The sequence below is a fragment of the Stegostoma tigrinum genome, chromosome 5 (assembly GCF_030684315.1).
Source record: "Stegostoma tigrinum isolate sSteTig4 chromosome 5, sSteTig4.hap1, whole genome shotgun sequence".
NCBI lineage: Eukaryota > Metazoa > Chordata > Chondrichthyes > Orectolobiformes > Stegostomatidae > Stegostoma > Stegostoma tigrinum.
Window position 1 is genome coordinate 12,392,320 of NC_081358.1, and position 13,411 is coordinate 12,405,730.

At 41.8% G+C, this 13,411-nt stretch overlaps 1 protein-coding gene across 1 annotated transcript in view; it reads left to right on the forward strand.

The window, feature by feature from the left end:
* enpp2 (ectonucleotide pyrophosphatase/phosphodiesterase 2) overlaps window positions 1-3,504 on the forward strand; it is a 98,568-nt gene extending 95,064 nt beyond the window's left edge. The window contains exon 26 of the mRNA XM_048528936.2: window positions 1,694-3,504. Within this exon, the coding sequence (XP_048384893.1) occupies window positions 1,694-1,864 (171 nt within the window). The 3' untranslated portion in view covers window positions 1,865-3,504. The remainder of the gene's footprint in view (window positions 1-1,693) is intronic.
* The last annotated feature ends 9,907 nt before the right edge of the window (window positions 3,505-13,411 follow it).

Below are 13,411 nucleotides of genomic sequence, written 5' to 3' on the forward strand. Positions count from 1 at the left end.
AATATGAATATGGTTTCAAGCTAAAAGAAGTAATGTTGGCTACAGCATGAATTCACTGTACTGTCGTGAGGGTTTGGTGTTGGTGATAAGCTGGTCTGAGAATGGGAGAGGATGGAATTCACCCTGAAGAAGATAGCCCAAGTGTCAAATGCACCATTAGGACAGGGACTACCTCCTGCCAGATCATCAGAGACACATATTGGAACGGGTCCTCGAATTATTAAAGTAGTTTCATCGTTATTAGAAATGCTCTGTGTTTATATGCATATAAGTGGGCCCAATCAAATTCTGTGTCCATGCAGAGCAAAAACTAGTTGGTGTAACCTGTTTAATGGAGCAAGAACTTTTAGTGTGGCATGAGCTGACCCAGACTGCCAAATGTCCTCGATGCCAAAATGACTGGTTTCCAACAATTCAGTGTCAAACAGGAGGACTTGTTATGCAACATTAGCAATATGGATGGAGTGTTCATAACTTTCAATTTGTCTAGCAACCAAATTATGAACTGGAAAGGTTTGAAAGCAGTTGTAGTGAAAACACAGGACACGAGAAGACAAGATAATGATAATACTAGTTTGCATAGCCAGCTTAAAGCCTATCTTAATTCTCAAACACACCAAATCCAGTTGCCTGCAGGAGTTTTTGTGCATGTCCATAACAATGATTAGGTGGATGAGAACGGAGTGAAGTTATGCATTAATAACCTATGGAATAGGCAACTCAGTGGCTTATGTAAGGAATAGCTTAGTGTGCAGGACATTGAATCCCATTAGATCAAAAGGTATTTGGAAGGAAAAAAGCACCCAAATTGCAGTTATGCCTGGGATGTGACATCTGTAGGATGTGCTTCAGTAAGTCAATCAAGAGCCATGATGAAGTCAAATGGAATAGATGGATGGTTATTGGAGGGGTAAAAACCGTCAGAAGGAGTGGAAATAAAGTGTGCTACCTTTGATATTTTGTGTCAAATTGTGGGATGTTATTAATGCACAAGCTTCATCGTATCATTCAAAAATGCAGAATCTCCAATTCAGTGGACAGTAGGGGAAGGTGCGTTGTTTTGGAGAGATGTTTGAGAAAGTAAAATTACCACACTTGATCCAGAGTGAGATCCTTCAGATGATGCCATGGCCAAAGTGACTCAGAGTGAATTCAGTGACTTCTTTACTGAAGATAAATTTGATGGGTATAGAAATGCATTCATTGTGGTTTAAAATTTGTACAATTAATTTATTCGTAAACCATGCCACATTAACTTACTATAGAGTCCCAACCTCTTTTAATTAGCGAGCATCCACACCAGCAGTTTCCCCATTTCTGGCGGGTTTATTTACATGCTAACATCCATGGTATTGTAATATCTTTTATAACATTCTGGATTGCTATGTTAGTGAGCTATCAACACACTCAGTTTAAGTTATTTTCTTGAATGCTTACCAGACTGATGGGATGGAAGTTTTTCTCCCTCTGCTGTCTGCAAGGGGCTTGCAAGAAATATACACACATTAAAAAGGGGAAGAGAGAGGCTGTGAGCCTCAACAATGCTCATTGTATAATACCTATGGAGTACTGTGCCTTCCAACATACCAGTTAGCTGATGTGCTAGCTTACAACTAGCATGTAGTTACATTCTATGTATAGAACAATACCTTCACAGCAAAAATACATCTAGAACAAACTTTGTTTATTTCAGAGTAACGATGATGAATCAAAATGGGTTGAAGACCTTATGAAGTTACATACAGCACGTGTGCGTGACATTGAACACCTGACTGGTTTGGATTTCTACCGCAGGACTAACAGAGCTTACCCTGAAATCCTTTCTTTAAAGACATTCCTACAGACATTTGAAAGTGAAATCTAAACCTCTTGTTATTTGTTCTCACAGTACATCTTTTCCTTACAGGTGTATATTTTTTTAATACTTTTTTGTATTTATTACTTCAAACCATAGAATATTTTAAAGGCTGTTACTTTAAAGCTTTGCACCTAATGTCACACTTAATAACAAGCATGTGTCTTCTCCCCCACCTTTGTTATTATTTAGCTGTTTGAGTGATGTTTGTGTTTAACTGTTTGTACTACTGTGGCTTTTGTGTTTTGCCTAAGATTAGGACTGGGGCCTACAGGATTAAAATTTGCATTGATAAAAACCCAAGATTATTCACTGCATTGTTTGTTCAGTAATTTCTGTCCTGCATATTAAAATAGGACATATAAAGCAATTATATTTCAACGTTGCTGACATGAGGTCAACTTATATTTATGCTTCATATGCGAATTGTGTCACAAATATTATAAACCTTAAGTCAGATTGCAACAATGATGCTTTGATTCGGGAAGAAACAAATAATTTGCCTGTCAAAGAAGTAAAATGTTATATTAAATGTGAAATAAGCAAGCTCCTACTTACTCTTCCATGCACATTACAGAGACGCTGTTAGCAGAAAAGAGATATGGGACCTGAGTGGTCTAAAGGGAATGGGAGAAAAGAAAATAGTATAGTGGCTGCTTTTATCTTTTGAGGGAACATCTCTCCTCCTTTGACGTTTGCCCAGAGTTTTTATTGGAATTATTATGTGTATAGATATGTTCTGGAATAAACTGCGATCCATACAACATTTTTTTTGAAACCTATATTTTAAAAATGCACTTTCTTCCATGACAGTAAATCTTGAGACAACCAGCTTGCATTTTAAGAGTAATCCTACATTAAATATGCTACAACTGGAGCAACAGGCAACTTCAGTGGCTTTCTGAACAAGGAATTCAGGTTTAAACAATTTTCCTGATTTTTTGGGTGACGGTTCTCATGATGGTCTGCCTCAGTGGAAGAGCTGCAGAAATGGTAGTTGTACATTTTCCAAGGATAGAAATGGGAGAAATTGTGTGGGAATATCACCTAGCCTTTCTTTTTGAAGAAATATAAATTCGAAATTAAAACTTCAAAAAATGAATAAATTAGCATGAATTTAACAAGCATAGAGCTAAGTTGGTGCAATATAGCATGAGCTAACAAACAATGTTGAAGCGACTTGGCCAGAACATTACACGTAAATGTTCTATTTCAGTTTTGAGCATGTTTCTGGGATATACCTGGGAAAGCATGAGGTGTGAGATATCTTGTGTATTTGAAAAAACAACAAAGCAAGAAACAAATTAGTTTCCTCTTCAGTTTAGCTTTTAGATTAAGATAGTGCCTGGATTTCTCTTTCCTCGTGGATGTGGGATCTGTTTCAGTTGAAATACGCACAAATTCCAGAACAGAAGAACTACATAAAAACTTGCCAGATAACATATACAGTATGTTCTGATAATGAATTGACTAAATAGTGTTTTGTTCATTTTGTACTGCTATCTCCATGTTTTTCATTAATACCGAACTGGAGGGAAGTGTTGATACAGAATGTACACAGTTGAATTGCCCTGGCACAATAGGTCATTTCTGTGTAGTGGGTTTGTAAAACAAAATGGAAACAAATAAACATAATCATGTAAAAGAAACTTGATCATTGTACTGTAGTATTTACTTTGTATATGTTCATTGTTTTTGTACTAATGTTCAAAACATAATGTGCAGCCAGGATTACTAAAAGCACGTTCAAGTAGATAAATTTTGGCATCAATGTTTCTGCTCATTGGACAGAACACTTCCTGTTGTGTTGATTCTGAAATGTAGATGAAAGCTGGTTGCATAAGGCTGGCCTATATTACTCATGAGTTCAGTCAAGACCTTCGGACATAGGACTCACTATCATCCTTCATCAGTGTGAATTCCACGGTGAAGCATCCAATAGTTTGAAGTGGACTTTAGATGTGAAAGAATAAAACTTTTAGAATGTATTTGAGATGTGCACTTGTCTTCAGTTCATCCCACAGTGCTCTGGCAATTATCTTACGGTCATTGCCTAAATCAATAATAATTATCACTTCATTACCACCAACAATCACTGGGGATTTCTTATGGTTACTCTTACGGACTGGAAGTGATGTATCCGTGTTTACTATTCATGTCCTGACTTTCTGCAGCACTTTCAAATTGTCTCACAGATGTGTTTCTTCAATCTCTCCTTCCTTTTCAGGATTGGGCAGATGTTTCTCTCTGTCCAGTTTTACTTCTGGAATTGTTGACAAAACGGTCCTTACTCCCTTTTTTTTGCATTTCTTCCCCCTGGCAGAGAGAGTAGCTACATCTGAAGTCCTCTCTCTCACTGACTGCTGCTGTTTATATTTACGTGCACCTGGATTCTGTTTTGGGTAATTTGGTTAACCTCAACTTTTGTTGCACTGATGGAAGAGGTGGGACCAGGATTTCATGCTGTCCATCCACAGCTTCCAAAATGGCTGCTATTCTCAAAGTGTAACCTTGTCTTCCTGCAGCTCATGTCTCAATATATTTGATTTGCAATGGTTCATCCTCTGGTTGTTCAAATCCATTGCAACTGGATTCCAATCATCTATCACTGCCACAAGTGAGTCCAAATTGAGCTCCCGCTTTCCGTTCTTCCAGTCTCTGATGGAAAACTAGCCTGGGGAATGTGGAACTTGGTGTCCTTTGAAATGTTCACTCTCCAATCATGACTCATCTTTTCTGTTAACATCTTGAAAGACTCCCTCACTGGTGCACCCACTTTGAACTGAAACAAGGCATTCACTGTCCTCCTGCATCACCCTCACCACATCCAAAAATAGACGGTGACTGTCAGTGAACACCCCAACTCCACCAGCCAGGCTTTCCATTTCACTTTGATGGTAGTGGCATCACCTGAAAGATCAGAGATAGTAGGAACTGCTGATGCTGGAGAATCTGAGATAACAAGGTGTAGAGCTGGATGAACACAGCAGGCCAAGCAGCATCAGAGGAGCAGGAAAACTGATGTTTTGGGCCTGGACCCTTCTTCAGACATGGGGAGGGGGAAGGGGATTTTGAAATAAGTAATGAGAGAGGGGGAGGCGGATAGAAGATGGATAAAGGAGAAGATTGGTGGAGAGGAGACAGACGCGTCAAAGAGGTGGGGATGGAGCCAGTAAAGGTGAGTAGAGGTGGGGAGTTAGTGAGGGGATAGGTCGGTCCAGGGAGGACGGACAGGTCAAGGGGGCGGGATGATGCTAGTAGGTAGGAGATGGGGGTGAGGCTTGAGGTGGGAGGAGGGGATAGGTGAGAGGAAGGACAGGTTAGAGAGGTGGGGACGAGCTGGGCTGGCTTTGGGATGCGGTAGGGGGAGGGGAGATTTTGAAGCTTGTGAAGTCCACATTGATACCATTGGGCTGCAGGGTTCCCAAGCGGAATATGAGTTGCTGTTCCTGCAACCTTTGTATGGCATCGTTGTGGCACTGCAGGAGGCCCAGGATGGACATGTCATCTAAGAAATAGGAGGGGGAGTTGAAATGGTTCGCGACTGGGAGATGCAGTTGTTTATTGCGAACCAAGCGGAGGTGTTCTGCAAAGCAGTCCCCAAGCCTCCGCTTGGTTTCCCCAATGTAGAGGAGGCCACATCGGGAACAGCTGATTGACCAAGCAGCTCAATTCCCCAGACAGCAGACAGATCAGTTCTACCAAATGCCATGACACAATGGAGAAGCATTGACAAAGTGGTAATATTACTGGACAAGTAACCCAGAACTCATGTTAATAATCCAGGGATTTGGGCATGAATCCCATTGTGAATTCAATTTAAATAAAGTCTCCAGTTTGAAAGATAGCCTAGCGGTGACCATCAACCACTGGAGCTTGTTATTGAAAACCCAAGTCATGCACTTTACAGGGGAACCCAGCCATCTTTGGTTGTAGCTCTTAGAATTCCTTCAGTGTGGAAAAAGGCCCTTCGGCCCAACAAGTTCACACTGAACCTCAGAGCATCCCACCCAGACCCATTCCCCTATAACCCACCAAATCTACACATCCCTGAACACCATGGGCAATTTAGCATGGCCAATCTGCCTAGCTTGCACATATTTGGACTGTGGGAGGAAACTGGAGCACTTGCAGGAAACCCAAGCAGACATGGGTTGGAGTCGAGCCTGGGCCCCTGATGCTGTGAGGCGGCAGTGTAACCACTGAACCACCTCTAGATCTACTGACTGACTCTTAACTGCCATCTGGCCAATTAAGGATGGACAATAGATTCTGGCCTACCATCAGTGCCCACATCCTGTGAAAAAATAAAAGAAATTCCATTTATTCACATCGCAGGCTTTTTTTAAAAAAATCATTCGCAGGATGAGGGTATTGCTGGCTGGCCAGCATTTATTGCCCATCCCTAATTGCCCAGAGGGCAGTTCAGAGTCAACCACATTGCTGTGGGCCTGGACTCATGTGTAGATCAGACCAGGTAAGGATGGCAGTTTCCTTCCCTAAAGGACATTAGTGAACCAGGTGGGTTTTTCCTGACAATTGATTCACAGTCATCATTAGATTCTTTATTCCAGATATTTTTATTTAATTCAAATTCTGCCACAGTGGGATTCAAACCCAGTCCCCAGAACATTACCTGGGTCTCTGGATTAACAGTCCAGCGATAATACTTGTGGAATTCATTGCCACAGAGTGCAGTGGAGGCCGGGACATTGGATGCCTTCAAGGCAGAGATCGACAAATTCTTGATCTCAAAAGGAATCAAGGGCTACGGGGAGAGTGCAGGGAAGCGGTATTGAAATGCCCATCAGCCATGATTTAAATGGCAGAGTGGACTTGATGGGCTGAATGGCCTTACTTCCACTCCTATGGCTTATGGTCTTATGGTCAATACCACTAGGCCATCGCTTCCTCATCGCTGAACAAACAACATGGGCTGACTCCTAGACATGTGCTTATTTGACCTTCTCCCCCCAGGTTACATGACCTCATACATCGTCCAGACTGCTTGACAGCACCTTATCTACCTACTGTAGAGAATCTTGAGTCCACACACACCATTAGTTATCATCATGATAATTGCCAGTGCTGTCAAATGGCACTTGCTCACCAAAAAAACCCGCTCGCCAACACTGAGTCTGGACTCTGTCGACACAAGCAGTTACAGACTCATTGTAGACTTTGTCCAAATGAATCAAAGAGCTGAATTTCAGAGGTGTAATGGGAATTACTGTCCTTGTCATCAAAACAGAACTTGAATGAATGTGGTATTAAGAAGCCCAAGGAAAATTGAAGTCAGCACGTATCAGGTGAGAATTCACCTCTGGTTAGAATAATGCCTAGCACAATCGATGATTAGTTATGGTTGCTTTAGGTGAATCAGTGTAGTCCCAAGGTATCTTGGCAGGAGTTCCTTAGAGTAATGTCCTGGCCCAAACATCATCAGCGACCTTCCCTGCATCATAATGCCAGAACTGGAGATATTCACTGATGATCGCAGCGTGGAGTAGCATTTGCAACAATAGAGTCTTATCACCTCTTCCTGACATTCAACATCATTACAATTGTCAAATGTTAAGTCCTCAACATCCTGGGGTCATCATTGTCCGGAAAAACTAATGGGGCATAAGCTGCAGAAGTGCTATGATTACAAGGACATATCAGAGGCTGTGTATTATATAGAGCTACTCAATGCCTGACTCCTCAAAGCCTTACCTTATTATCCACAAAGAACAGACAGGGGTATGGGGACGTTTGGATACTTGCCCAGATAACCACAACTGCAAAAACAGTCAAAGCTTGACGCCATCCAGAACAAAGAAGTTTTCCAGATTAATACCCTGCCCGCTGCTGCTACACAGTGCTACCATTTACAAAATGTACCACAGAAACACATCAAGACTTCTTTAGCAGAATCTTACAGGTTCTTGACCCATACCATTGAGGAGAACAAGTGCAATGGATTCATGTCTACACATCTGCAAGACGAATACTATCCTGAGTTGAAAATGTGTTATACTTCCTCTGTAGTTGTTGGACCAAAATCCTGCAACTCATCCCTCTCACCAATGAATGAGTTCCTAACACTAATGGGCTGCAACAATTCAGGACACAGTTCTTGCTGTCTTATCAAAGTGAATACATATTAGCCTTGCCCTTGACACCAGTCTCCGAAGAATGAATGAAGGAAAAATTCTAATAAAAAATCCACCACTTATGCCACATAGATTTCACACAAGAAACTTGTGTTTAATTCCTGGGGTAAGGATATATGTTATTAGCTTGTTATTCCTCATGTACACACATGTTACTGCTGATCTAAAATAACACATTATTTTACCCTATTAACGAAACAGAAAATGCTGGAAAATCTCAAAGTCTGGTAGCATCTATAGAGAGAAACAGAGTTACGTTTCAGGTTGATGAACTTCAGTCTATTTTAAAAAATCAGCAGCTTTAAACATTCAACCTGCTTCTCTCTCCAAAAGTACCTGCTGAGTATTTTCAGGATGTTCTGTTCTTCAGCTTTCAGGTATCTGCAGTATTTTGCTTCTGTAATCTCTGATTTTACAAGTTGAGACTCAAGATCTGCTCATGACCTGGATTCTTTATAATTGTGAACTTGAGCTGAACACTGCAATCAATGAGAAGCAATTCAGAATTTTCAAGTTATCTTTGCATTCTGCCCTCTCACTCGCCATGTCATTGTGAATATTTATCTTGCAAACAAAAACACACTTGTTCTGCAACAAATTTTGGGCTGATAGATCAGTCAGATCAAAGATGGAGTGGCAGGATTTATGTAACAAGCATTTCTGCAGCAATCACTTCGTTCATACTACATCTGAGGAATCTGATTTTTTTCTCAGCTTGATCCAATAGTTTTCCAATGGTGCTCAAAGCAAAGTTCCATTTGTTAGCTTGGTCTCTTACCTTTCTGAATTTCAGAATCAGATATATCAAGGCCAGTGTTGTGAAAAAGAGAGGCAAGATGGCTTTCAGGAAGCAACGATGCAATGATAGTGTCAGTGGTCCAGGGATTCAAAGTCCCTGCTTAACATGCATTGGTGAGTCTGCCACCATGGCTGATCATGAAATTTGAATTCAATTAAAAAAATATGAAATTAAAAGCTGGTCTAATGCACCCCATGGAGGTGAGGAGGAAGAATTCTGCGAGAAAGGGCTGGTTGGGGTTTGGGGCTGGGGCTTGGGAGGAAGATGGAATCCAGCCTCAAATTCAGCAAGCCATCATTGCTGATGGGTCTAGTGACTGACAATGATTGTTGACTTCCTACTTTGATCACTTCTGTGTCTCACTCCCCACTGACAACTCCCTCCCCATTATAACCCTACTGTCTTTGTGCCCAACCCTGGAGAAGCTATCCCAGGGTCACCAACTATTGGGAAGAAACAAGGAACACATTGCTGGAGGACAGGTGAGAATTCGGAGTTGAGGGCTGCTACAGTTGGAACGGCAGTGAAGAAAAAATGGATGCTATTATCCTACAAGAGGACAGCAAGCTTCTACTCCATGGTACTATTGCCACTTCAGCTGGGCAGAGCCTCACTAATCTAAACAGTGTATTGGAAGATATTTTACTGGAGTGCTATGTGACAATGCACGTTTCCTCAAGCTCTAATATCTGTGGGCATTATCAAGTTCAATAATTTTAGGCCCTCAACTCTCCCATGTCCCAGCCCCCCCACCCCACACACCAGGCCTTGTTACTACATAGCCTGCCATTACCCACCCCCTGTTGTTAGTCACTAACAGTCCCCATTAACAACTATTCACCCTCCCAGCCTGATCGTTTGCAGCTCTTTGTCTGTCAAACTGCTCTTCTCTCTCTATAGGCTCTATCCTATCATTTACTCCCTACTCCATCCCTGCTCCTTATTTTCAGCATATAAACTGATGTTTTCCCAGCCACCATCAGTTCTGAGGAAGGGTCACTGGACCCAAAACATTAACTCTGTTCTTCTCCTTCACAGATGCTGCCAGACCTGTTGAGCTTTTCCAGCAACTTTGTTTCTGTTCCGGATTTACAGCATCTGCAGTGCTTTTGATTTTATATGACATTGCTCATGGCAGTAAGCTGAGATTGCATCTCTTAATTTCAGCTTCCAAAGCAGCACGAAGACAGTTCTATTACAATGGAACCTGAGACAATAACCATTACACACTGCATCATAGTTGGATCCATAGTTGTGATAATGATGTTAGTCGTCAATATCTGACTGCAAACAATGGGCTTCAAGCTCAGTGTTCGCAATGTAAGTTCTGATCTTCTTCATGCTCCTTGACAATGACTACCAAAGCACTAAGAATTTCAGTGTGGTCATCCATCAATATTCTTCTATACTCTGCTACTGGAGCTCTTTGGAGCAAAAATGGTGCACAACATTGTCCTATGGTGAGCTGGCATCAGCATTCCCACTGCTCACTGTTCTGTCTGTACACCACATGTCTCCACACTCCCATTACAGGAAGTTCCAACTTCTTAAAATTGCTTCTAAGTTGCATGTAGTGCCAATGTCTGAGCTGGTAACTGAGAGTGTGAGAGTGAATAATAATTACCTTCCTTCCATCTTATTCTCTTCCATCATTTCCTGACCAAGTGATGGTTCTTTGGGGTCCGAAAAGAGAAAGGCGCTGGGCACAGCCAAGGGATGCATCTTTCACCTTCGGTATGTCAGAAGAGGGCATAGGATGAGATGGAATTTGGATGTGAAAAATAGAATTAGGTAGGAGCATAGCATGACTTTTGATAATGCTATCTTTGATATTATCTTTGATTTCCTTCACAGATGCTGCCAGACCCGCTGAGCTTTTCCAGCAACTTTGTTTTTGCTCCTGATTTACAACATCAGCAGTTCTTGTGGTTTTTATAATATTTGATGTATTTAGCAACTCTGCTAGCCACTGAGTCAATAATTGAAGTTTGTATAATGACAAACAGTGTCTTCTCCACCATTTGGTTCCTGCAGCCTGTAGCTAGGCAAGGGAGAGACGTGTGCGAGTGTGGGTTAATATATTGGGTTAATGTAATTGGCAGCATCTGCAAGCTAAGGGTGTATAGCAATGCATAAGATCTGAAGAAGGTGTGGTGCAGCATTAGATGACAAGTATATTTCCTAATCGATGGAAAGTAGAGTTGTAGAGTTATAGAGTAGTACAGCCTAGAAATGGGCCCTTCAGCCCAAACTGGTCCAAGTTGTCTGTGGTGCCAACTCAGCCAGTTCCAATTGCCTGCATTTGGTCCACATCCCTCCAAACACCTCCCATCCGTGTAACAATCCAAACGTTTTTTAAATGTTGCTATTGTACCTGCCTCAGCCACTTTCTCTGTCAGTGCGTTCCAAATATGCACCACTCTCTGCATGGTCCTTCCTAAATCTTTCCCTTTCACCTTAAACCCTCTAGTTTTCAATTCCCTGTCCCTGTGAAAAAGTCTATATGCATTCATCCTATCAACAGTCCTCATGTTTTTATACACCTCAATAATGTCACCCATCAAGCTCCTACGTTCTAAGGAATTAAGTTCTATCCTGGCCAACCTCTCCCTATGACTCAGGCTTTCTAGGCCTGGCAACATCCTTGTAAATCTTCTTTGCACACTTTCCAGTTTAACTATCTTTCCTATGGTAGGGTGACCAAAGCTGGAAACAATAGTCTGAGTGCAGACTCATCAACAACTAATACAACTGTAGCTTAACATCCCAACTCCTACATTCAGTGCTTGAACTATAAAGACCAGCAAGCTAAATGCCTTCTTCACCACCCTGTCCACCTGTTACGCCACTTTCAACAAATTATGTACATGTACCTCTAGACACTTCTGTTCCACAACACCCCTCAGGACCTTACTGTTTACTGTGTATGTCATACCTTGGTTTGACTTTCCAAAGTGCAACACCTCACACTTATCTGTATTGAGTTGCATTTGCCAATCCCCAGCCCACTTTCCCATCTGATCAAAATCTCCCTGTAATTTTTGATAACCTTCTTTGCTGTCAGTGATGCCTCCTAATTTTGTATCATCTGCAAACTTACTAATCATGCCTTGTGCATTCCCATCCAGAACATTTATACAAATAACAAAATCACAAAGGTCCAGCACTGGTCCCTGTGACACACCACTTTTTACAGGCCTGCAGCCCAAGAAACAACATTCAACCATCACTCTCTGCTTCCTGCCATCGAGCCAACTTTGAGTCCAAGTAGCTAGCTCTCCCTGGATCCCGTGCGACCTAACCATCATAACAAGCCTGCCGTGTGGAACTTTGTCGAAGGCCTTACTAAAGTCCTTATGGACAACATCCACTGCCCTGTCCTCATCCATTCTCATGGTGACCTCTTCGAAAGGTCTAAAAGATTTGTCAGACATGACTTCCACACACAAATCCGTGCTGACTATCCTTAATCAGACCTTGACTAGCCACATGTTGGTTGTTCCTGTCCCTCAGTATCCTCTCCAATAACTCGCCTACTTCAACTTGCCTTTAGAAAGAAAGAAGGTGAACACACCCTCATCTACATCAATGGAACCGAGGTCATGAGAGTGAAGAGCATCAAGTTACTTGGAGCAACAATAACTGACAGTCTGTCCTGGACATAAACACAACAACCAAGACGGCACAATGACTCTCTCCTTTATCCAACCTCCCACTCCCTCCCAGACAGCCCTGGAAACCTGTCCCATCGCTAGGGTCCCTCTCCAAATTCTACAGAATGGAAACTGCTCTGCCCAGTACCGCAAGAAACCACAGGAGGTGTCATGCACAGCCCAGAACATCATAGAAGCGAACCGTCTATCCATCAGCCACACCCATATAGCTTGCTATCTTGGATATGTGACCAATGCCATCAAAGATGCATTGTACCTTGGTAATGACCCCCTGCAACCTCTTCTGTCAGGCAGAAGACACAGAAGCCTTAACACACGCACAAACAGGCCCAGGAACAGCACCCCCTTCAGCGTCCATCAGAATGTTGAATGGACTCTAGCCTCAAATAATATAACCTGCAATATAACTTGTATTCCATCTAAGTCTTTTTGATGTATACATCCTTTGCTTACTGTGATTTGTTAGTGCTGCATGAAAACTGTTTTTCACTGAATCTTTGTACACATGACAATAAAACGATCCATCAATGTCTTGGAAGATTACATAAACATAAATGTTTTGACAGCTGTTTAATAAACTGGATGCTGTATTGCGACAAAGGACATGGATTGGCCTGCAGAAGAAATTAAGGAGTTAATTTCATGTAAAGCTGTGTTTTAAACAGATAGCTAATCCCTGAATGTAACAAGGCACAGGAGAGCTACTTCTGATAAGAGGGAAAGTTACACAGTTAAGGTCTCTAGAAATGTAATCAATGTTAAAGATGAAAAAATCTATTGAATCATCAATAGTTATCACACCACAAACTTGAAAGAGAGAATATTGTAAACAAATCCAACACCAGAACTCTCTCTTAGCAGAACTTCGAAGAAAAGCACTGCTTAAGGATCAAACCCTGACCGCTTCCAGAGACAGACACTGTTGGTG